The sequence below is a fragment of the Pristiophorus japonicus genome, chromosome 2, assembly GCF_044704955.1.
Source record: "Pristiophorus japonicus isolate sPriJap1 chromosome 2, sPriJap1.hap1, whole genome shotgun sequence".
Lineage (NCBI taxonomy): Eukaryota > Metazoa > Chordata > Chondrichthyes > Pristiophoridae > Pristiophorus > Pristiophorus japonicus.
Window position 1 is genome coordinate 375,147,452 of NC_091978.1, and position 26,201 is coordinate 375,173,652.

At 44.9% G+C, this 26,201-nt stretch overlaps 1 protein-coding gene across 1 annotated transcript in view; it reads left to right on the forward strand.

The window, feature by feature from the left end:
* The window catches only part of srp72 (signal recognition particle 72), a 51,753-nt gene that overhangs the window by 8,942 nt on the left and 16,610 nt on the right, over positions 1-26,201 (forward strand). Inside the window, exons 4-12 of the mRNA XM_070873224.1 lie at positions 1,260-1,403; positions 13,114-13,225; positions 13,359-13,390; positions 15,973-16,097; positions 16,193-16,250; positions 18,586-18,717; positions 21,208-21,336; positions 23,122-23,194; positions 23,395-23,459. Coding sequence (XP_070729325.1) covers positions 1,260-1,403; positions 13,114-13,225; positions 13,359-13,390; positions 15,973-16,097; positions 16,193-16,250; positions 18,586-18,717; positions 21,208-21,336; positions 23,122-23,194; positions 23,395-23,459 — 870 coding nt within the window. The remainder of the gene's footprint in view (positions 1-1,259; positions 1,404-13,113; positions 13,226-13,358; positions 13,391-15,972; positions 16,098-16,192; positions 16,251-18,585; positions 18,718-21,207; positions 21,337-23,121; positions 23,195-23,394; positions 23,460-26,201) is intronic.

Here is a 26,201-nt window from a genome sequence, read left to right on the forward strand (position 1 = left end):
AATGAATGGTAAATGTAATAGGACAATGCATCGATAAGATATATATCGATACCCATAATAAATACGCATATTGAGTGATTAGGAAAGCAATATGCTCGGTGGTAGGTGTTACTTGAGCCAATCAGAGAAGAGTATCGTGTTTTGTGCTGCAGATTAATGTAATCGATTGATTATTTTTAATGATGTAGATAAATGAAGGAAATTAGTTAAGTTGATCCTGGAAACTTGTTCACTATGGAGAATTAGGGGGCACAAGCTAAAAACAAAGTTGGTACGTTGGGTAACCAGGCAGCGAGATACTGCGACAGACCATTGAGGCAGATGGCTCTGTGCACAGGACAGTAGGTTCAGGAGGCAGCGATACTTGTTTGTGGAGCGAGAGGATTTGAAGGATACAATGCGAATGTGGATAGTTTTATTTGAGAAAACAGGGTGATAGTTCAAAGTTCATAGTGTGGAGTACCGCAATGATGTGATGTAAATCAGGAATTAGCGAGTGACCAGCGGCAAGCATGGGCTTTAGAAGGGGAGACCGATGGAGGGGAGGGGGTCCACAGTTTTCAGTTCCTGGGAAAAAATGAGATGACTTTTAATGGAACTACATCTGGTAAGGACTTTAAACTTAAATGACTTAATTCATTGAATTCCGCTATTTAGAGATTACACGGTTACTGGGAATCTTGCTCTCAGTAATCATGTGCTAAATGTTATGATGAATATTCACAGTTTTATTTCACTGCCAACTGTCTCCCCTCTCGACCCCTGTCCCCTCTACCCTCCACTCCCTCAGCCCCTCACCTTCTTGGGGAACAAATCCACGGGTAGTAAAGTAGTGGCAGCAAAGAAAGTGAGGAAGGAATAATAATCCAGTGTCTGAAGGGAAGAGGTACAGGATGGGGAAAGACCTTGGCAGGATTTGAAGATGAGGACGAGGATTTTGAAGTTGAAGCAGTGGGGCATGGGGCAGATGAGCTTAACATGGGGTGAGTGTGAGTAAATGCCGAGACGTTCTGGTTAACTCAAGTAAATTGTGGCTGAGGGATCAGTGAAGAAAGAACATCTTTACTTATGAGGAATCTTGTTTGCTTTAATATTCTAGCTTGATGGATCCAAATTGTATTGATTAAAGTGTACCGTTAGACTTGCAATAGCAATTAGTGGTACATTTAGCACAAAATGTAGACAAATGATAAAATTCTAATATTGAATAATGGTGCTTCTATTGTCTGAGGAGAGATTTATCTGTTGTGTAAATTCAGTTGTATAGATTGGAACGTTACGAAGACTGTTTATCAGTTTATCGTGATTTAATTCGGAACTCGCAGGATGACTACGAAGAGGAAAGGAAGACCAATCTTTCTGCTGTTGTGGCAGCTTTAAGTACCTGGGAAAATTCCTCCGCTGTAAGTATCGGAATCTTTCTATTGAAGCAATTGTAATACATAATTCATTACATTTTTCTGTTCCCATGCCTTTTGAGGATAATGTAGAGATTTATTGTGTAATAACTTTGCTTGCTTTAAGTTCCTACATTAAATATTTTATGAATGAGTTATTCTTGGACAAAAACTTAAAAAAAAGGCAAATGCCTATAACCTGAAATGACACAAAATGCTAGAAATACACAGACACTAACAATTCTGTTCCAGATCTTGATGCATTCTTGGGCTCTCCCTCTTTCCCTTTCTCCCCTCTATTACTGTCAAGCTGGGAGAGCTACCCTAGTTCAGTGGAGAGTGTAGAACGGTGTGCCAGGCATACCCTAGAATGAGGCACCAACCTAAAAGCTACAACATTGGGCTACCTACATGTTATAACATCAAAAACAGCAGGCTACGTACAGAGCAAAGCTTTGTAGACTTACCATCCAGTTGAGAATGGCGGTGGTGGACAATCGGGAAAGTGACGAGGAGGAGGATGAAGAGGAGGCTTTGTGAACCTACCATCCTCAGCCATATTGGAGCTTGGCATCTGAGTACAAGAGACAAGACTAAAGTATTTGCAAATGTGTGGCAAATCTATATTAATGACTTGGATGAAGGGACCAAATGTTATGTAGCCAAGTTTGCTGATGATACAAAGATGGATGGGAAAGCAACTTTTGAGGAGAACACAAAAAATGTGTAAAGGGATGTGGGCAAAACTTTGGCAGATGGAATATAACGTGGGAAAGTGTCAGAAAAAATAAAAATGCTAATTATTATTTAAATGGAGAAAAATTACAAAGTGCTGCAGTGCAGAGGGACCTGGGGATCCTTGTACATGAAACACACACAGTTAGTATGCAGGTACAGTAAGTAATCAGGAAGGTAAATGGAATGTTGGCCTTTATTACAAGGAGGGGATAGAGTATAAAAGCAGAGAAGTCCTGCTACCACTGTACAAGATATTGGTGAGGCCACACCTGGAGTACTGCGTACAGTTTTGGTCTCCGTATTTAAGGAAGGATATACTTGCATTGGAGGTAGTTCAAAGAAGGTTTACTAGGTTGATTCTGGAGATGAGGGGTTGACTTATGAAGAAAGGTTGAGTAGGTTGGGCCTCTACTCATTGGAGATTAGAAGAATGAGGTGATCTTATTGAAACATAAGATAATGAGGGGGCTCAACAAGGTAGATTCAGAGAGGATATTTCCACTTATCTAGAACTAGGGGATATCATTTCAGAATAAGGGGTTGCCCTTTCAAAACTGAGCTGAGGAGGAATTTCTTCTCAGAGGGTTGTAAATCTGTGGAATTCTCTGCCCCAGAGAGCTGTGGAGGCTGGGTCATTGAATATATTTAAGGCGGAGATAGACAGATTTTTGAGCGATAAGGGAATAAAGGGTTATGGGGAGCGGGCGGAGAAGTGGAGCTGATTCCATGGTCAGATCAGCCATGATCTTATTAAATGGCGGAGCAGGCTCGAGGGCCGAACGGCCTCCTCCTGTTCCTATTTTGTATGTGTGGATGACTCTATCTGCCTCCTCACACCATCATAGAGACCACTGCTCAGCTGATTTTGTTCACTCCACATGATATTAAGCAGCTAATGCACTGGACACCAGGAAGGTGATGGGCCCTGACAACATCCTGCTTGTAGTACTAAAGATCTGTGAATCAGAACTAGCTACCCCCACTAGTGAAGCTGCCAATACAGGTATGTTACTGGTACCTACCCAACAACGTGGATAAATACTCAGGTATTTCCTATTGACAATGGCAGGGTTAATCTAACCTGGCCAATTATTGCCCTTTTAGCCTCCCATTCATGACCAATGATGGAAGGGGTCAAAGATGCCATCAAACAGCATCTACTCACCAAAACTCTGCTTAGGTTCTTCAAGAACCACTTGGCTCCAGAGCCCATCGCTACCACTTGCCTGGATGAGTTGCAGCTCCAACAACACTCAAGAAGCTTGACACCATCCAGGACAAAGCAGCCGCTTGAATGGCACCCCATCCACCACTTTAAATGTTCACTCCCCCCACCACCGGCGCACCGTGGATGCAGTGTGTACCATCTACAAGATGCACTGCAGCAACTCGCCAAGACTTCTTTGACAGCACCTCCCAAACCCGTGACCTCTACCTAGAAAGACAAGGACAGCAGGTGCATGGGAACACCATCGCCTCCAAGTCACACACCACCCTGATTTGGAAATATATCGCCGTTCCTTCATCGCCGCTGGATCAAAATCATAGAGCTCTCGTCCTAATAGCAGGGAGCACCTTCCCCACACGGACTGCAGCGGTTTAAGAAGGCGGCTCACCACCACCTTCTCAAGGGGCAATTAGGGATGGGCAATAAATGCCGGCCTTGCCAGCGATACTCACATCCCAGGAACCAATAAGAAAAAGATCTAGGGCTCAATTTTCCCCAAGCCCGTTCTCTGGCGTATTGCCAGAGTTACGCTTATTTTTTTAGGCCAGAAATGCGCCATAAATATTTTTCCAAAGTTTCCCCAATCTATAAATCGAATTTATATATCGGGAATTTGGAGCCGTGTTGCGTGTGCTCGTGGGGTGGAGCCTGCTGTCTGCGCCAAAAAACAAAGCTGGGCCTTCTGCACATGCGCGAAAAAAAATACGTGCGTTTTTGCCGTTGCTCCAATGGCCGCACATGCGCAGTACAGCTCGGATTGCCATCTGATCGGCTGTCTCTCCCTCCCCACTCTCCCACGACTTGTTTTGTAGCCGAATCTCTAGCCCGCCCCTTGCCTGTGCCGGTCCAGCTCCAGCTCCCCCCCCCCTCCAGTCCCGAGTGCCTTACTGGTCCTGTTCCTAGCCCAGGCCGAAGGGCTTGCTGGTCCGATCCCCACCCCTATCTCAGGCCGAATGGCCTCCTCCCTCCCAGTCCCCGCACCTCACCCCCTCTCTCCCCCACCCCCCACCTCTCTCTCTCTCTCTCTCTCTCTCTCTCTCTCTCTCTCTCTCTCTCTCTCTCTCTCTCTCTCTCTCTCACACCTCTCCTATTACCTCTCCTGCTGCTGCTGTCTGGGCATTTGCTGTCCTTACCTGCACCAATTTCCTTACCTGCACCAATTTCCTTAACTTTCCGGAAGGTTTTTCTGGAGAGGCCACATATGCCGGCCTAAGCAGAACTGGAGTAACTCTCAGCTGGCCAAACTTGCCTAAATGGCCAGAATTGGCGCGGGTGGCTGGTTACGCCCCCTTCGGCTGAAAAAAAAAAGTACCTAAAAAAAAATCGTAACTAACTGAGTTCCGCTGGTACAAATTGATTGGGGAAACTGGATTTTTAACTTAGACCAAAAAAAGCAGCCTGCTCCAAAAAAACTGCGCAAATCACCGGGGAAAATTGAGCCCTAGTGTTGGCTAATAAGCTTCGATTCCGGAGGAAAGCTGAGAGTAGCTGTCCGCAAGATCAAGGAGCATGTGACTGAGCTTTAGGTCAGTGCGGTTGGGTGGTCAGGAGGAAAACTCTCCATTAGTTGGAATCATACCTGAGGCACGGAAAGGGGGCCCCAGGACATCGCTGCAGGAGTTCCTCAGGGCAGCAGCCTGAGCCCAACCATCTTCAGCTGCTTCATTAATGACCTTCCCTCCATCATAAGGTCAGAAGTGATTCCAGTCACTGCTCCCTCTAATTTCTTTTTGTACCGAGCGGGCCATGAGCTCCTTTGAGTGCGACCTTTTTGTCCGTGAGCAAATTTTACAACAACAACTTTTACAGTAACAGCAGCCACTTTGAAGCATATACACAGTAATGCCATACTGCCACCCCATGTCTCAACAATCAGACAATCTATACATGTTTAACATCATTTCTCTGCTTTTGAATTCTATTCCTTTAGAAATGAGTCCCAGTGCTTTATTTGGACCATTATGGTTTATTTAAACTGCATGTCTCCCTTTAGTGATTTGTGAATCTGTTCCCCGAGATCCCTTTGCACCTCTACTCCATTCAGATTCTTATTTTCCGAGAAGTAGGTCGCCTCCTTATTCCTCCTACCAAAATGTACCTCCTCACACTTAGCTATATTGAAATTCATTTGTCATTTACATGCACATTCTGCAAGTTTGTTTACGGTAGAATTAATTAAAAGTTTTTAGTTTGTCATGTACAGACTTTATTTTAAAAATATTACTTGTCAGAAATAACTGGGATATAAAAGAACTGCATATAATGCATTACCACTTCAGAAACGTTACTCAGTTACACGGTTATGCATCGACAAACAATTCAAAAGCCCAAGGTGAGCTGAAAGAGGCAAATCTATTCAGGCAATTAGTATTAATTTTATAGTTTTGAATGTACTAGCCCATCCCTCACATCACACAGCAGGAGCAGTGCCTTACCTATGGCGCTGACATACTGTACAACCACATAAGTAATTAGAATATTCATCACTGTCACCAGACACCCAACAAATATAAAGTGCTGTAGTTCTTTAGTTCACAGTATTAAAAAGAATCCATCAAAATCAGGTATCCATATTTCCAGCTTCATTAATAAACGTTGTCTCCTTGAACCAGCCCCCCCACCCCCCCATGTAACCTGTCAGACTTATTCACAAGTACAGAAAAACACATACACACTGTGCATCACCAAATTAAAAACAAAAAGCAAGAAAAACGATGATTTAACAAAAATAACCATTCATCTTTCTTCCAGGACAGGAAAACCAATCAGACTGACTTGGAAATATTTACTAATATGTTGATGTAAAGAGGTTAATTTACGAATTTCATTTCTAATATTTTTCTCTCAAACATTCGGCACAATATTAATCCGGCTCTTATCATGAAAAGTGTTGAAATATTTTACGTACTTCCTAATTAAATAGTGGGAAACAAACTTCATTGTACTCTCAGTTTTTAATCTATTTCAAACATTTATACCAAATTGAAATTGTGCATTTTCAGTTTAATCAAAGTATTTTCTGTGTCATTCTCAATAAACAAATAGTTTCTTCTAAAGTAGCTTCCTGCAATTTTTATACATCATTACATAACTCTTGATTCTATTAACACTCCACTAAATGTTTAAGAAGAAATTTATATTGAAATTATTCCTGGGACTTGTTAGAACTATAGAACGACAGACAAAATAAAATGGTTTGTATTTTTCCCCTTTTTTGGTTCTCTTCCTAAACATCTTTAAAAAGTCTATAAATAGTAACTCCTACAGACACCCCCCCCCCCCCACAGCGGTGTGGTTGCATGTTTGTGTAAAGCTGCTCACTTCAGTCAATCGTTCAAAACCAAATATTGAGAAATTTCCATTTTTACATTTTTAAAGCATTTCAGACCCTTTTAAAAAGTGTTTGGACTTCAAGAGCTGGTTGAAACTTGTTTAGATGAGGGGAAAATTGATTTTTTTTTCGGTTTCTTCCAAAATCATCTTCGAAACTTAGGGGGAAAAGTGTTTTTAACACTCATTTTTTGTGAAAAGTTAATTAAAAAATCTAAATTCTTTCAAGTCTCGTTGCAAAGTCAGCTTTGACAAAAGAAGTTGCTCCAATTTAAAAAAAAAGTATTCTCATTATTGTTTCACTGCGGGCCTAAAACTTGTTTGCTTTAGCCTCCTTCCAGCGGCCATTGTACATGTGCTGCACCTCCACCTCTGTTGTTCCCAAGTGCGGCCTGCTGCTCACTCCTCAGGAACGGACGACACGTGCCTGGACCCTCGCCCCCCTCTCCCTCTTTTGCTGTCTCTCTCTTTCTCTGTACCTCTCTTCCTCTGTTTCACACTCTATCTCTCTCGCTCTCTGTCCCTGAGCTGTGATCCTGACCAATGGATCCACCACAGACCCATTCCACGTTCGGACCAGGGTCAAGCAGGGCTGTGTCATCGCACCAGCATCTTGCAGCGAGCATCTTCCTCGCTGCAATGCTCCATCTCGCCCTCAGCAAGCTCCCCGCTGAAGTGGAACTTAAATTACAGGACAAACGGGAATCTGTTCAATCTCCGCCGCCTCCAAACCAGTTCCAAGGTCGTCCTATCCTCCGTCATCGAACTACAGTACGCAGACAACGCTTGCGTCTGCGCACACTCGGAGGCTGAGCTCCAAGCTATCGTCATCACCTTCACCGAGGCGTACAAGAGCATGGGCCTTACACTAAACATCAGTAAGACAAAGATCCTCTACCAACCTGCCCCCGCCACACAGTACTGCCCCCCCGATTATCAAAATCCACGACGAGGCCTTGGACAACGTGGACCATTTCCCATACCTCGGGAGCCTACTGTCAGCAAGGGCAGACATCGTTGACGAGGTCCAACACTGCCTTCAGTGCGCCAGCACAGCCTTCGGTCGCCTGAGGAAGAGAGTGTTTGAAGACGAGGACCTCAAATCCGGTACCAGTCTCACGGTCTACAAAGCAGTGGTGATACACGCCCTCCTATATGGCTCAGAGGCATGGACTATATACAGCAGGTACCTCAAAACACTGGAGAAGTACCACCAGCGCTGCCTCCGCAAGATCCTGCAAATCCATAGACGTACCAACATCAGCGTTCTCACTCAAGCCAGCATCGAAGCATTGACCACGCCCGATCAGCTCCGCTGGACGGGCCACATCATCTGCATGCCTGACACGAGACTCCCAAAACAAGCGCTCTACTCGGAGCTCAGACACGGCAAGTAAGCCCAAGATGGGCAGAGGTGACGCTTCAAGGACACCCTTAAACCTCCTTTGGAAAAATAGCAACATCCCCACCGGCACCTGGGAATCCCTAGCCCAAGACCACTCAAATTGGAGGAAGAGCATCCTGGAAGGCGCTAAGCACCTTGAGTCTCTACGCCGAGAGCAAGCTGAAGCCAAGTGTCGACAGCGGAAGGAGTGTGTGGCAAACCAGCACCCCGCCCACCCTTTCCTTTAACCACCGTCTGCCCCACCTGAGAGAGAGACTGTAGGGCCCGCATTGAACTCTTCAGTCACCTGAGAACTCATTTTTAGTGTGGAAGCAAGTCATCCTCGACCTCGAGGGACTGCATGTGATGATCTCTGTCCCTCTCGCTCTATCTCTTGCAGTCCCTATCTGTCTTCCCAGTCTCTCGCTTCCCTTTGAATCCTCGATCTTCCACCACCAGCTCCCCTGACCTCAGCACGAAGCCACGTCCTGACTAGGCATTGCACATGTGTGGCTCCGATATACCGGCAGTCGGTGCTGGGAGGCGAATAATCCGAGCGTGGGGGATTTTCCTGCTCAAAGGTCAAGGGAGAAAACCAATCCCCTTCCCGGCACAAAAGCCCATCAACCATCAGAACATAGACTTCAAGAGCTGCAATTGCAATCGGCTGTGAGGTTGCAAGACTCACAAATGAGTCTGTCTGGGTTCCTGGGGTCCCTCCCCCGCTCCAGTTACTGTCCAGTTCTCTGCACGGCATTTCAGGTCAACGGCTCGCGGCCTGGGGGATGGACGGCTCGCGGCCTGGGGGATGGACGGCTCGCGGCCTGGGGGATGGACGGCTCGCGGCCTGGGGGATGGACGGCTCGCGGCCTGGGGGATGGACGGCTCGCGGCCTGGGGGATGGACGGCTCGCGGCCTGGGGGATGGACGGCTCGCGGCCTGGGGGATGGACGGCTCGCGGCCTGGGGGATGGACGGCTCGCGGCCTGGGGGATGGACGGCTCGCGGCCTGGGGGATGGACGGCTCGCGGCCTGGGGGATGGACGGAGCGCACGCACCTTAGCAGGAACAGTGAGTTCAGTGTTCAGCTCAATTCACAACTCCTCTAATAATGACAAAAGCAAAATACTGCGGATGCTGGAATCTGAAAAGAAGCAGAAAATGCTGGACCCCTCAGTGGATCATCTGTGAAGAGATTTCCAGCATTTTCTGTTTCTCTTCCATCATGTCCTTGGACTTAGCTAAATCCTGGCTTGGGCTGAATTGGCAGATACTATTTGTGCCATTTAATGCCTGGTAACGACCATCTCCAACTCGAGAAATCCCAAGTGTCTCATTCGGACCTTCAGTAGCACCAGCATTGCTGAGTGTTAGGCTTGAACCTAGCTGGGTGCATCCCCAACTCCAGGGACTTGAGAACAAAAAAATGTGGCCACTGTCGACCAGAAGCTTAACTGCACTAGTCGTATCACGAGCAGGACAGGTGCTGGGTACTCCTGACTCCTCAAAACCGCTACAGGGTTCGAGTCAGGAGAATGATGGAATACTCACCACTTCAAAGAAAAAAAAGACTGACTTGGATTTATATAACGCCTTTCATGGCGACCAGACGTCTCAAAGTGCTTTACAGCCAATTATGTACTTTTGGAGTGTCATCATCATAGGCAGTCCCTTGGAATCGAGGAAAACATGCTTTCACTCTTAAAATGAATTCTTAGATGGCTGAACAGTCCAATACGAGAACCACAGTCCCTGTCACATGTGGGACAGACAGTGGTTGAAGGAAAGGGGAGGGTGGGACTGGTTTGTCGCACGCTCCTTCCGCTGCCTGCGCTTGGTTTCTGCATGCTCTCGGCGATGAGACTCGAGGTGCTCAGCGCCCTCCCGGATGCACTTCCTCCACTTAGGGCGGTCTTTGGCCAGGGACTCCCAGGTGTCAGTGGGAATGTTGCACTTTATCAGGGAGGCTTTGAGGGTGTCCTTGTAACGTTTCCTCTGCCCACCTTTGGCTCGTTTGCCTTGAAGAAGTTCTGAGTCGAGCGCTTGCTTTGGGAGTCTCGTGTCTGGGGCATGCGGACAATGTGGCCTGCCCAGCGGAGCTGATCAAGTGTGGTCAGTGCTTCAATGCTGGGGATGTTAGCCTGGTCGAGGATGCTAACATTGGTGCGTCTGTCCTCCCAGGGGATTTGTAGGCTCTTGCGGAGACATCGTTGGTGGTATTTATCCAGCGACTTGAGGTGTCTACTGTACATGGTCCATGTCTCTGAGCCATACAGGAGGGCGAGTATTACTACAGCCCTGTAGACCATGAGCTTGGTGGCAGATTTGAGGGCCTGGTCTTCGAACACTCTTTTCCTCAGGCGGCGAAAGGCTGCACTGGCGCACTGGAGGCAAATCTCATCGTCAATGTCTGCTCTTGTTGACAAGAGGCTCCCGAGGTTTGGGAAATGGTCCACGTTGTCGAGGGCCGCGCCGTGGATCTTGATGACTGGGGGGCAGTGCTGTGTGGCGAGGACAGGCTGGTGGAGGACCTTTGTCTTACGGATGTTTAGCGTAAGGGCCTATGTTTTCGTGCGCCTCAGTAAATACGTTGACTATGACTTGGAGTTCAGCCTCTGTGCGCAGATGCAGGCGTCGTCCGTGTACTGTAGCTCGACAACAGAGGTTGGGGTGGTCTTGGACTTGGCCTGGAGGCGACGAAGGTTGAACAGGTTCTCACTGGTTCTGTACAAAAAAAAGAAAGACTTGGATTTCTATAGCGCCTTTCACGGCCACCGGACATCTCAAAGCGCTTTACAGCCAATGAAGTACTTTTGGAGTGTAGTAATGTAGGAAACACGGCAGCCAATTTGCACACAAGCAAGCTCCCACACACAGCAAGGTGATAATGACCAGATAATCAGTTTTGTTATGTTGATTGAGGGATGAATATTGGCCCCAGGACACAGGGGATAACTCCCCTGCTGTTCTTCGAGATTGCGCCATGGGATCTTTTACATCCACCTGAGAGCGTAGACAGGGCCTCGGTTTAACTCATCCGAAAGCATCTCCGACAGTGCAGTGCTCCCTCAGCACTGCACTGGAGTGTCAGCCTACATTTTTTTGTTCTCAAGTCCCTGGAGTGGGATTGGACCTAGATTGGTGTATCCCCAACAACACTCCAGATGGTCAACACAATCAAGATGAACAGATCACCTGATCGATGCCCTTGCTACTCAGCTCAGTGTCTACTCCCTCCACCGCTGGAGCAGTGTAGACTATCTACAAGGATGCACCGCAGAAACTCATCAAGCTTGCTTCGATAGTACTTCCCAGCCCATGCCTGTCAACATCGAGGATAGTTAGAGGAACAATATTATGGAAGCAACATCAGCTCGAAGTTCTCTTACAAGTCACATCACCCTGACATGGACATGTATTGCCATAATGGACATACATCACTGTTGCTGGGTCAAAAACCTGGAATTTCCTCCCGAACATCATTGTAGGAGCATCATCAGCCCAAGTGGTCCACTATCCCCTTCCCTGGGCATCCAGAAATTGGCAAATCATGCAGCCTCGCCAGTGTCACACATCCTATTCACAAATGAAAACAAGTCATGTCACACAGCACTGAAATTCCTTGGGGTAATGGATTTGGACACCTGCAGTACGCTATCATGGTAGTAGTCAAGATAGACAAACTACTAGCATCAGTGACGATAAAAGAATCCTGATTGCAAGTGATTTGTTGCAATGCAATATCCAACAGTTTTCACCGCACAGTGATCCGTGCCACATTAGATCGCGTTCTCTAGTTATGGCTCCTATGTAGGGGCATCACCATCCTACATTTGTACTTGGAGATGCTCTTCTAATGCACGCAGGATGCCGGTTATAGATGACCAATCTGCTAGGGTATTTTTTGAAAGATGTGCAACTTCACACACAATCCTATCCATCCCTGAATGCTGGTAGGTTGGTATTTTAAGTGGTTTGTTTCAGTTTAGGTTCCGGTTAGAATGAACGACTTCATATGACCCGAACATTGTACCGACTAACTGCAGTCATAACATTTTCCTGCGTGTATTTAGGTTGTTTTGCATAACTTGCCAAGCTGGGCAATACTCCCACCGTGTGAGAAATGGCATCTACCTTTTAAAGAATGTTAGTCACGTTGCTTTCTTTTGGGGGTGAGGGGAAGATACCCCAATATATCTAGCTCCTTGATATGTAGTTCCTCAAGTGATGAAATGCAAGAATTGTATAAAACTGGTCATGGTTTAGGTACATGATGCAAGTGGGAAGTGGGTTCTTGCTGTCTGGGTTTGTGGAGGCCTGTCTTTATGGATTAAATGTGGGTGACAGTTGCCTTTTGCTGCAACTTATTGTTCCGTTCACATACAAGAACTCACGCAGGGTGACTGACCACGTTTGCCACCTGGACAAGGAGGGGCATTTTATTTTTTTAAAAGGCAATGTGTGTGTAAAATAATCTGCCATACTGAGGGGTGCAAAGTGGGCTTGTTTGCATTCTTGAAAGTGTGAGTGGACTGGCTTTTGTGTGTATTATGCCACGTACAATTTCACGCATGCACAGTTGGATAGGGTTCATCTATGCACACAGCCATTAAAAAAATTCCAGCATGCAAAACGAGACCTTTTCTGTCCGGTTTACATATTCTTAAATTACCATGGGCCACTCCCAGAATTGGCCACCACAGGAGCGTAAAGAGATAACGAGAAACCTGAGAAAACCAAAAATCGAACTAATAAATAAAGCTCTAGAAATTCTCAGCGGCTCACTCGGTATCTGAAACAGAAGACAGGTTAACAACTGAGATTTTGAGGGAGCATCCCAGCCAAGCCTTAATCCTAGTTCCAGACACATTGCATTTCCAGTATATTTCTATTTTTCGCCATAGAATATTAAGTAATTCAACTCTGGGTAATGTGTGAAATTTCTAGCAAACTCGTCTTTCAGCGCAGTAACTGGATTTAACTATTTTCCTTGTTTGTCAAAAATAAAGTGCAACATATCTTTGTTTCATTACACAGGATGATTTGGGTTTGCCTGAAACCTCGTACGAGCTATGTTACAATGTTGCCTGCACCTTGATTGGTGAGAGCAAACTGCCTCAGGCCATGAGTAAACTTCAGAAAGCTGAAGGTAAGTAGGTTTTGCAGGAAAGGAATTGATACAAGGACTCAACCTATGATAACATTAGAAATGGCTACAAAAGCCCAACAAGCGGCAATCATTACGTTTTGTATTTCTAATCATGTTTTTTGTTTCGTTTTAGAACTCTGTCGACAATCATTTTCGGAAGATACTGTGAGTAATTCAGAATAGTGGTCTTTTCACTGGCTACAATAAGTTGGGTGAATTTTATTAGCATTAATCGCGTGTGAATGAGTATAAAATTGATCGACAGAATCTCTCCATAATTGTGAAATAATAGACAAGTCTTTTTTTATCAGCTCATATCAGTAAACACACGTTACTTCATATAACGATTTACGTAGCAATCCTACGCTCCCAACAGTGATGCAGGCTGTCGAATTCACACTAGTGTTGGAGACCTATTTCTGACCTGTGCACCTATCTTATGAGGCTCCCTTATAATTACATGGAATATACGGCACAGTAACAGGCCTTTCGGCCCAACCAGTCTATGTTGGCATTTACTTTCCTGTCGTTCCTCATCTAAATCTATCAGCTTCTATTCCCTTCTCCCTCATAGGCTTGTCTAGCCTCCCTTTAAATGCATCTACACTATGTGCAAGTTCCATATACTCACCATTCTTTGGATTAAGAAGTTTCTTCTGAATTCTTTATTGGATATCTTGATGACTATCTTATGTTGATGGTCTCTAGTTATGCTCTTCCCCACAAGTGGAAACATTCTCTCGGTATCCCCTCTATCAAAACTTTTTATAATTTTAAAGACCTCTATTAGGTCACCCCTAGCCTTTTTTAAACAGAAAGGAGACCCAGCCTGTTCATCCTTTCCTGATATGTATTTCTGGTATCATCCTTGCCAATCCCCTCTGCACTCTCTCCAGATGAATTAAATAGTATTAATAACACCGTGATATCGACAAGCAGGTCCCAGGTTACCGGATCTTGGTAAGGGCAGCAATTAAAATTGTCATCAGTATTCTTGGACAAGGCTGGGGAGGAAATCAGCGAGGGGTCCCAGTCCCAATCACTGTCCAGTGACGCCCGTTACACGTATATGGATGTCCGATGGATCTGGACAAGCTGTAGTGGCCCCAACAATTGGTGAGGTACCAGAGGGTTGTGATAAATCATCACCTTCAAGCAAGGAGGGTTGAAAAGTTACAATAAGAAAGCTGTTTATTCGAAAACTTTCATATACAATGTGCTCAAATGGACTTTAGTGCACATTTTTCATTTTTGATACAATGCAAATTAATTGTAAATGATTAATTTGTATTTGTAATCCAAGTTGTGATTACTGAAAATATTTTGAACGCTTTTTGACATTGTTCTGAGCATTTAAATTTGTAATAAAGATCCTGTTTTATATTTGTTTGCAGTAGTGTGAATTTCTTTCCCAATTTGACAAAATGCTTGGGTTTAATTTTTAGTTTTACTTCTCCCTCACCCCTCTTCTATTTTTCTTTCACTTTTGCACACGGCCACTGCCACGCACCTCATCATAGACAGTCCCTCGAATAGAGAATGACATCTTTCACAGTTCACAGGCGTTTCAATGAAGGACCGAATATTCCGGATCCCAAACTACATGTTTGTCGAGGAAATTTAGCTTAAATTAACTCAGGCGGAGACTTTCAGAATCGTGCTTCGAGAGAGTTTTATTTTAAAAAGCGAGATATCTCGGAGAGCCTGCTTGGACCGTACCAAGGCAGAAAACTCTGCTTGTACAAGCAAATTGTCCCTATCTTTATACAGAAATTGAATACAGAAATAGAAAAGGAATCTTATTCATTAGTCCCGCGAGTACAAAGGTCGTCTCGGGAGGTACACACTCTATCTGTCCTTGCATAGTTTCTCTCTGTTCACAGTCTGATAAGCAGAATATCAGGAGACTCCCTTTTAATACCAGATGGTCATTTAATTGCATCTCTAAGTTTCAAGGCTGAAAAGCGTGGCTATTTCTCTAGTCCTATTATTTCTTTAAGCATAGCAAAAACAGAATTTAACCCTTCCCTTTTCCATAAGCCATAGATTCATAGATTCTTTCTTCCACAATGTTGAAGGGTGAAAGATGCCTGTGTGTGGATTTTTTTTATTGTGTGTTGGCCGTTGCACACCAGCCACCACACGGGCCACCACCCTCACACCAGTAGCCTCTCTTACTGCTACTCTGCAACTCCCTATAGCTTCAGGCAATCCCTCAGAATTCTCTTGTTGTAGAAAGATGCCCGGCTTCGACCTGGTTCCACCCAGAGATTGGGTGAGATGGGAAACTGACCTTTAGGGAAACGCAGGGCGAGCTTGCCCTTTGCCATTTCATTACATGATGTTTATCTCTTACTGCCACCTTTTCTAATTCAGAAATATAATTTTCATAATGACATTACTTTGAAGCAAAAACATCGTTAACCTCAAAAACCTGTGCACCAGTGACATAGAAAATTGTGGGAATGTTAGTACCAACCATAATTAATATTTAATAGTGTATCGGAAGTTTTAGTAGACATTACATACAGAATGGTTTACATTGGGTAAACTTTTTGAAGTTTTTTTTTAACGCGCTTTTGTGTCATAATTTGGTATATTTTTCCAGATTTAGTTGTGTGATACTTGCCTAGAAATGTGTGTTTTGTAAAATCTGTCCAAATGCTGATTTTAATTTCAAAAGATTAATTTATTTTCCTCTTGAATTCTCGCATTTCTAACCTACTGTTGTTGGATCTCCTTCCTAGGATATGAGTGATGAGGAGATTGCTGCTGAGCTAGCTATAATCCATGCTCAGATGGCCTATGTAATGCAGCTCCAAGGGCAGAATGACGATGCTTTGCAACTTTACAATCAAGTGATCAAACTGAAGTAAGCATAAAGGGAGTTGGAGCTCACACATTTAGAACATTACCATATATATTTCTGAGTTGGAGTCGTGTCTACATTCTGTTCGTCTTCTGCAGGCCCTCGGATGTTGGACTCCTTGCTGTAACCGCCAATAACATCATTACCCTCAACAAGGTACGTTATCAGCCCACGTTCAGGTCCAATTTACTGGAAGATATTAATGTTGATGCTTAATTATCATTATCAGAATATAGAGACTTGATGAATCTGAGTAATTACATAATTACTGTTTTTTAGCGATTTACTCTCTCCTGAAGGTACTCCTGCAGACTTTCCTTGAGCTCTTTCCAATATCTCATTAATTTGACTATTCCATTGTAGGGACATCAGAGTCCCAGCCTTAATCTCCAATCTCTCAGTCCTGTTTGTGCATCACAAGAGCTTTGGAAGGTTAGAACTACTGCATCACCAGTTTTGTCACCCATTTATTCACTCTTGGGTGAAACTATTTTTCCCGTTAGTTTACAGCTTTTCTGTTTCTACCAATTCATTCAATAATCTTTAGCTTCCGCTGTACGTCAAATATTGTATCCTCCTTCTCTAGTTAAAGACCAAAGCACAGTTGTCATTTAGCAGTTCCATCATGCCTTAAATCCTCTACTCAGTGTCAGCTTGGGTCAGCTGGTATATCACGACTGTCTAACTCACAGTTGGCCTTTTTCTCTTCTACATGCTGCTATTTGGCGACATCTCAGGAGCACATAGGGTCAGGTTCCACATGTACACTGATTACACCCATCTCTACCTCTCCACCAACTCTCTCGGTCCCTCCACTGCCTCTGTTGTCAGGCTGCTTGTCTGACATCCAGTCCTGGTGAGCCACAATTTCTTCCATTGTCTTCTACCCCCACCACAAACAGTGTACACTTGAAACCAATTCCATCCCTCTTCCCTGGTCATTGTCTGAGGCTGAACCAAACTGTTTGCAGCTTCGGTGACCTATTCAACCCTGAGTTGAACTTTTGATCCCAGATCCTCTGCCTCCGTAACACTCATGCTGCTTGCTCCTAAAGTGAAGTGGAAACTATATTGATGTCTGTTTGCTAGCTTGTGGTCTCTGACTTGTACTTTCAAGTGTTGCTGATTTTATTGACTTTAATCAAACTGAAGTTATAAAATGTTCAGGCACAGAACTCAGCCTATCTCCTCTGCTTGTGGTTTTTTCCATCTGAGCCGTTGAGGCTAATCTCCCTCTCCTCACTCCTTTAATATACTTTTTCAGGACACTATCTAATTTCCTTTAAAAATTAAAATAAAATTGAGTATATTCAAGACAGAGATCGATAGATTTTTGGATATTAATGGATATGGGGATCTGGCGGAAAGCTGGAGTAGAGGTTGAGGATCCTATTGAATGGCGGAGCAGGCTCAAGGGGCCGAATGACCGACTCCTGTTCCTATTTCTTATGTTCTTATTGTATAATTTATAGACACCCTTTCAACAATTTGTGACTGAGAATTCCACATTCTAATCGATTTATTTCTGGATTTTTTAATTACATTTAAATTAGCTTGGTTGGAGTTTCCTTTGTGATCTATTAGCCCCTTAAAACATTGCTGTAAATTTGTACTTCCCAAAATGGCCAAATATTAAGCTACAAGGAATTACACCCGTTTTAAAATTGGAGTATAAAGAAAATAGGAATTGTGTTTCACACTGAGTAAAGACTAAGGCCCTGATATTGGTGGCCTTAATGCCCACTGCCACCGACTGTTGCCGAGTTTTGCTGCCGGTTTCCCCTATTTGCCATTTTCCACTTGGGCTGGAGCAGGCACGAGGGGAGTACCGCCGGGAATCGCCTTCCGCCCGCCGAGCTGCCAGATTGGTGCAGGGCGGGAGTTGGCGCCAGCAGTGAAAAGGGCCGCTGTGTGGTGGATGCTGGTCTAACTCCAACGGTAAGTACGAAGAACGGAAAAAAGGTGAACATATTTAAGAAAATGTTTTTACAGCGACTTACCTGGATGGGGTCCCCTGAAGGTGTTGCGGTGTTTTTTTTTGCTATGATTTTTATTTGCAGGTTTTCAACCCTCCCTGGGCCCGACTCCATCCTTGGCGGCACTTGGACGGCAAGAGCCATTGCCGCCGAGATTGAGAGCTCCCGCCCACTGCCGCCCAGATTGACAGTGTAAGCCGTTATTTTGCCGCCGGCCAGTACTGTTATCTCTTTTAGAGGAATCTTCCCGGCAAAGTACCGCCCGGTCTCTTGACAGTCCTGTGGGCGGGCCTTGACTTTAACCGAGTTCGGGCCCTAACTTATTTGAGCCGATGCTTTGTGAAAATTGGTCTTTAGTTTAGACTGCCATTGTCATATCCCTTTCTCTCAAGGCACTACCCTTCAATAATTTCACATCTTTTTTGTAGTGAAATTAGCAGCCCTGCCGTTTATAGTTTCATGCTGTGATTGTAACCTGAAAGCTTCTAATCCAGATCTGAAACTGCTTCTTCCAGGACCAAAATGTGTTTGATTCAAAGAAAAAAGTCAAACTGACCAATACAGAAGGGGTGGAACATAAACTCACTCAGAAACAGTTGCAAGCTGTAGAATTCAACAAGGCTTTGTTAGCCATGCATACAAATCAGGTAACGTGACAATCTACTGCTTTATAAATCTTGTCAACTGCCTATTAACATGTTATGTGCCTCCGTAACAATTTTCCAAAAATATACATGTCTATTTATCCACATTGTCAATGATAGAAATTTCTGCAGGATAATTGTTTGCTAAATAGTTGGCACAACTGTGATTGTTACATAATCAAAACAGAAATTGGTGGAAACACTCAGTGGGTCAGGGAGCATCTGTGGAGAGAGAACCAGAGTTAACGTTTCAGGTTAATGACCTTTCATTGATGTAACAGGTTCTAAGCAAGGGCAGGGAAAGGGGTGAGGTGAGGAATGTACACAAGGGAAGGTCTGATATGGTGGAAGGCAGGAGAGATTAGAGAGACAAAAGAAGCAGAAGATGGGTCTAGAAGAGGTGTAAATGACAACAGCAGAATCATTACCATCAGCTGCTGTCCACAAAAATAGGAGCAGTAGTTCTGGTCTGAAATTATTGAACTTGCTGTTGAGCCTGCAAGGCTGTAAAGTGCCGAATCGAAAGATGAGCTGTTCCTTGAGCTTGTTTTGAGCTTCATTAGAACAGTGTAGGAGGCCGAGGACGGAGAATTAAAATTCACAAACGACCAGAAGCTCAGGGTCACTTACGGACTGAACAGGGGTGTTCAGCAAAGCGGTCACCCAATCTGCGTTTGGTCTCCCCAATGGAGAGGAGACCGCATCGTGAGCAGCGAATACAGTATACTACATTGAAAGAAGTACAAGTAAATCGTTGTTTCACCTGGAAGGAGTGTTTGGGGCGCTGGACAGTGGGAAGGGTAGGTGTTGCATCTCCTGCGTTTGCACGGGAAGATGCCGTGGGAAGGGGATACAGTGTTGGGAGTGATGGGAGAGTGGGCCAGGGTGTTGTGGAGGGAACGGTCGCTTTGGAATGTTGAAGGGGAAGGTGTGTTTGATGGAGGCTGGTGGGGTGGAAGGGAAGGGAAACCCTATTGTGGTTCTGGGGGGGAAGGGAAGGGGTGAGAGCAGAAGTGTGGGAAATAGGATGGACATGGCCAAGGGCCCCGTCAATCACAATGGAAGAGAATCCTTGGTTGAGGAAAATGGAAGACATACTGGAAGCACTGATATGGAAGATGGCATCGTCCGAACAGATTTGTCGGAGATGGATTCTGCGGCGAGTGTCTCACCTCTTGTCTCCCCAAAGCCTTTCCACCATCTACAAGGCACAAGTCAGGAGTGTGATGGAATACTCTCCACTTGCCTGGATGAGTTGCAGCTCCAACAACACTCGAGAAGCTCGACACCATCCAGGACAAAGCAGCCACTTGATCGGCTCCCCATCCACCACCTTCAACATTCACTCCCTCCACCACCGGCGCACTGTGGCTGCAGTGTGCACCATCTACAAGATGCACTGCAGCAACTCACCAAGGCTTCTTCGGCAGCACTTCCCAAACCCGCGGCCTCTACCACCTAGAAGGACAAGGGCAGCAGGCGCATGGGAACACCAGCACCTCCACGTTCCCCCACACCATCCTGACTTGAAAATATATCGGCCATTCCTATATCGTCGCTGAGTCACAATCCTGGAACTCCCCCCCCAACAGCACTGTGGGAGCACTTTCACCACACGGACTGCAGCGGTTCAAAAAGGTGGCTCTCCACCACCTGCTCAAGGGGCAATTAAGGATGGGCAATAAATGCTGACCTTGCCAGCGACGCCCACATCCCAGGAACAAATATAAATAATCGAGGATCTTCTGTTTATTGCTGTGCCTCTGGCAACTTAACGGTCACTGTGACAGTGAGTGATAAACAATCGTTGGAGATAATGCACAGGGCAATGTCTTGGTGTATGACCTGATTAGACTTTGACCTAAATTTTTAGGGGACTATAAATGCAATAACTATGTCAGTGCACTGTCCTTTCTGCATGGGTAACTGGGAACATAAGGCTGAAGTTTGTTGTATAAAAAATATAGCCCTTGCAGCATTCCCTCCAAACGCTGGAAGTCTCGGTTGGTTCAATGTCATGTGCATGTCATTTACATAAAGGAAGAGCCAGGTCCTCGAGAAAATATCTAAATTGTACAGTCCTCATTTATTTTCCCGCTGTGTAGAGATGCGTGTACAACACATCCCTGACCATATGGAACGCAGTGTGCATGCTGAATATCATGGGTGTGATGTGTTCTCTGTCTCTGGGCCCGACCTTTGATCAGGGAACGGTGCGAAATGTTCAGGTTTTCCTCATTTGGGAGGAAATTGTGTTTTTTACGGATTTGCCAATGATCCCTCTGTATGTTGTGCTGATAATCACTCAATCAAGCTCGATAATTATTAATTGTATTGTTTGCATGTCATCATTTAACATCTTCCTGGAACGTGTGCTGGTGGAGTCCCCATGATGCTTAAACAAAGGACCCAGAACAGAATAAAACTACCTTCATAAATTTCATAATTTTTTAAAGAGGCTGTGGTATAATATGTTGAACTTTTTGTGCTTAGGCTGATCAGTGTCGAAAGCTCACATTAGGTTTGCAGAAGCAGAACCCAGAGACTCCTCTCCCAGTGTTAATCCAGGCAGCACAGCTGTGTCGAGAAAAACAGCATACCAAGGCTATCCAGCTCCTGGAGGTAAGCCAGTTTGGATAAATAGAATTGTAGGCTATAATTAAACTTGATTTAATGTTGACTCCATCAACTGTAAGTTGAGCTGCTTTGGCTCATACATGCCCGTTCTTGCGTCCAAGATGGGGTTTTACACTATTCATTGTCGCCGAGAGCAGGTTCGCTGCTTAGTCACCTCATTGCTGTGCTGTAGCTGCCATTGTTACCTACCTTAAAATAGGGACTGTGGTTAAAAACAATTCATAGTACTATACGTGAAGTGCTTTTGGGTGTTTGTAAAAGACATAGTAAGGTGTGATATCTTGGCTTTCTTGTGGGATCTGATCTGCTTAAATGGTGAAAAGTGAAACTGCTCACAGCGCACACAACCAGGATCCGTAACATTCAGCAACGCACCATGCGCTAATCAAAATGGTGGTTATTATGCAGGTTTCTTAAACTCGAGTAAAACTCCAGTGGCAAACCTTGCGTAGTGGTTTATGCTTGGGCACCTCCACAAAGATTACATTTGCCAAAGTTCAAAAGATGGCACTATGACTTGCCAGGAAAATCAGAGGTTTGTAATATTCCACAGTACTCGAGTACACAAAACAACTAAATAGAAGCAGTTCTGTTTGTTTTGGCTATCAGTGTTCTGGAATCTGCCCCCTTTATATTGCCCTCCTCCGCGGACCAAATCCAGACCTGCAAAGAATAATTTTAGTCAATGAGATCAGATAACTCAACACAGTCCAGATCAAACCTAGGCCCTCGAATCAGTACTGCACCATATGATACATTAGTACACCAAGCCTTAAAGGAAGCTCTCTTTCAAAGAGTGCCCATTGGTGCAAATAAAGATGAATATAATGAACAAAGGCAGTGTTCAGAACAGGAAGAATATTTCTTAATTCACAGTATTCTTGGGCTTAACCTAAGAATTTGTCCAGGAACATTTGGAATATGCTGGACTAGATAAGACTCTTTCAGCGTCTAACAGACAGTGCGGGCTTACGCTCCCTCATGGATCATGGTTTCGAAATATTGATGTTACTCCTCGGTTTCCTTTCTGGTTCAGTTAGATGTTTTAATATAAATATAGTGAGAAATTGGCTACGTGATCAGTCCGTGTGTGAGCGGGGTGCAGTGATCAGTCCGTGTGTGAGCGGGGTGCAGTGATCTCCCTGTGTGTGAGCGGGGTACAGTGATCAGTCCGTGTGTGAGCGGGGTACAGTGATCTCCCTGTGTGTGAGCGGGGTACAGTGATCAGTCCGTGTGTGAGCGGGGTACAGTGATCTCCCTGTGTGTGAGCGGGGTACAGTGATCTCCCTGTGTGTGAGCAGGGTACAGTGATCTCCCTGTGTGTGAGCAGGGTACAGTGATCTCCCTGTGTGTGAGCGGGGTGCAGTGATCAGTCCGTGTGTGAGCGGGGTGCAGTGATCTCCCTGTGTGTGAGCAGGGTACAGTGATCTCCCTGTGTGTGAGCGGGGTACAGTGATCTCCCTGTGTGTGAGCGGGGTACAGTGATCTCCCTGTGTGTGAGCAGGGTGCAGTGATCTCCCTGTGTGTGAGCGGGGTGCAGTGATCTCCCTGTGTGTGAGCGGGGTGCAGTGATCTCCCTGTGTGTGAGCGGGGTGCAGTGATCAGTCCGTGTGTGAGCGGGGTACAGTCTATCCATGGATAATCTTATAGTTGCAAAATAGAGATTCTAAAACTCATAAAACGTTACTGTGAAATAACGAGTGTTTGTTTGTTTGACATGTACAGAATGAATCGTTAATATCAATGTTTTAACCATGTTTTGACTTTAAGGAGTTCTTAGAGCAACATCCGGAAAGTGCAGTTGAAATCAAGATGACGATGGCACAGTTATATCTGGTTCAAGGTGAATTCTGATACCGTGGCATGTTACTATTACAAAAGATCTTTATTTTCGGATGAATACTTGATTATTTTTGGCTGTTTGTCCTGGGTGTAAATGGTCTTTTATGGTGGTGGGAGAACATTATTAAAATGGAAGGGTTGTGTTGTAATGTTGAACTATTTCTTAATCACCTTCTTTGTCCTCCTGTTGCTTCTCTCAAGGTCATGTTACAAAAGCATGTGACATCTTAAGATCGATTGATGAAACGTTGAATAAACTCGGAATGGTAAGTTATAAAATCTGTAATCGTATCACATAGAACATAAGCAATAGGAGCAGGAGTCGGCCATTCGGCCCCTCGAGCCTGCTCTGCCATTCAATACGATCATGGCTGATCTGATCATGGACTCAGCTCCACTTCACTGCCCGCACCCCATAACCCTTGACTCCCTTATTGTTCAAGAGAAGTGGGGATTAATGTGATTATTTGAGAGATGTTTTGCTTTTAAGATGTGTAGCCGGTGTATTCAATGACTCATATCCACACATTCTGTGTATAATATATAATCTCCAGACCTTAATTAAGATTTATCATTCAGAAGCGACCTGTCCTTTCTTTCCTACCCTTGACGATATTCTTGTTAAAAATACCGACGTTCAAATGGTTCATAGTACTTCACAGTAGAATCTGTCTTTTGTAAATATGGAAAACCTATGATATAATTTTGTGGCATTTAATTTAAAATGTATTTTTGAATTGCTGATAGAAATGCCAGTGTGAAAAATTTGGTCTGGTTACCTTCCTCTGAAAACGATACTGAGCTGTGTCTACAGACTTGAGTCGTGAATAGACCAGCAGGATGTTTTATTTTGAACTGAACAATCTTGCTCCATAACCATGCAACAGTAAATTTGACTCATCCAAGGTCACAGGATGGTCAAAACTCAAGGCCTCAAAGTCAAGGTGCTCACAGAGCACTTGTTTCAATAACCAGCTGCTTCCTGTCACAATCCTGCTTTCTTTATTGCTGGAGTGGAATTATATACATACCTGGGGAGTTCAGAGCCTACATGAGTTTCTTTGTTGAAACGTTGCGATAATTAAGAAATGAATTCCGGTGCAGTCCAGCTTTCTGGAATCGATCATTGGTTCATCTGGTCCTGGGTGAGTTGGATGCCAGATTAGCTTGGAGCACAGAGACCAGCTCCTTTCGCCCTCGGCTCCTCCACTACCCCGTCCTTGTGTTGCCAGCTTCTCTTTCCTTAATCTCGGCCACTGGGGTCCCCTCCTCAGCCTGGGATTGCACACAAATTATTTGTTAATTTTACCGCTTTTAGCTGCCTGATGAGGCAGAGCTTGGAACAGGTACAAAATGTGAAAGGCTGGGGAGGCAGACAGTGAATGTCGAGAAGGGGGAGAGAGAATGAGAGTCAGAGTCACAGCAAAAACCAGAAGAGATGCAGGAAGCAAAACAAAAGAAGAATAAAAGAGAAGGTATCTGCAAAGGAGGAAAGAAGGAAGGCTGAAAGGATTGGGTGGAGCAGGAAGAATTGGGGAAGAGTCAATGATAGAAGAAACGGCAATGCTTTTTTAACAAGATGTAAGATGGGGGAGTGCGAGATGTGATGTTTGCTGGATATTATGGGCCAGCCTAACAAGCAGACACTGACACAATGGCCTGGAATTTTCTGTAAATGTGCACAAACAAACTGGCAGTAAACAAATCCATGTTTTATGAGGGCCGTCCATTTCCTGACCTCAGACTGGAGATGCTTCTGTGGATATTCCAGAAAGATTGAGAGGGCCGGGGAGAGGGTATGGAACGGAAGATAGCCCATGACTCCTGGAAGAAAGCCATTGCGAAATGGGATTGTTTTGTGGGGTTTGTTATGTCTCAAATAAAACAATGTGACTGAGTACTGTAGAATTGAGTAAGTGTGACCTTAATTTGGACCCCAGAGTGCTGGCACAGCATGGGAGACCTGCTTAGAACAGTGCTCCCAAGGGATGCTGGGATCCCTTGGGACTCCAACAGATGCGCCCTCTGGTGGTGGTAGAATAGAAACATAGAAAATAGGTGCAGGAGTAGACCATTCGGCCCTTTGAGCCTGCACCGCCATTCAATGAGTTCATGGCTGAACATGCAACTTCAGTACCCCATTCCTGATTTCTCACCATACCCCTTGATTCCCCCTAGTAATAAGGACTACATCTAACTCATTTTTGAATATATTTAGTGAATTGGCCTCAACAACTTTCTGTGGTAGAGAATTCCACAGGTTCACCACTCTCTGGGTGAAGAAGTTTCTCCTCATCTCGGTCCTAAATGGCTTACCCCTTATCCTTAGACTGTGACCCCTGGTTCTGGACTTCCCCAACATTGGGAACATTCTTCCTGCATCTAAGTTGTCTAAACCCGTCAGAATTTTAATCGTTGCTATGAGATCCCCTCTCATTCTTCTGAACTCCAGTGAATACAAGCCCAGTTGATCCAGTCTTTCTTGATAGGTCAGTCCCGCCATCCCGGGAATCAGTCTGGTGAACCTTCGCTGCAATCCCTCAATAGCAAGAATGTCCTTCCTCAAGTTAGGAGACCAAAACTGTACACAATACTCCAGGTGTGGCCTCACCAAGGCCCTGCACAACTGTAGTAACACCTCCCTGCCCCGTACTCAAATCCCCTCCCTATGAAGGCCAACATGCCATTTGCTTTCTTAACCGCCTGCTGTATCTGCATGCCAACCTTCAATGACTGATGTACCATGACACCCAGGTCTCGTTGCACCTCCCTTTTTCCTAATCTGTCACCATTCAGATAATAGTCTGTGTCTCTATTTTTACCACCAAAGTGGATAACCTCACATTTATCCACATTATACTTCATCTGCCATGCATTTGCCCACTCACCTAACCTATCCAAGTCACTCTGCAGCCTCATAGCATCCTCCTCGCAGCTCACACTGCCACCCAACTTAGTGTCATCCACAAATTTGGAGATACTACATTTAATCCCCTCGTCTAAATCAT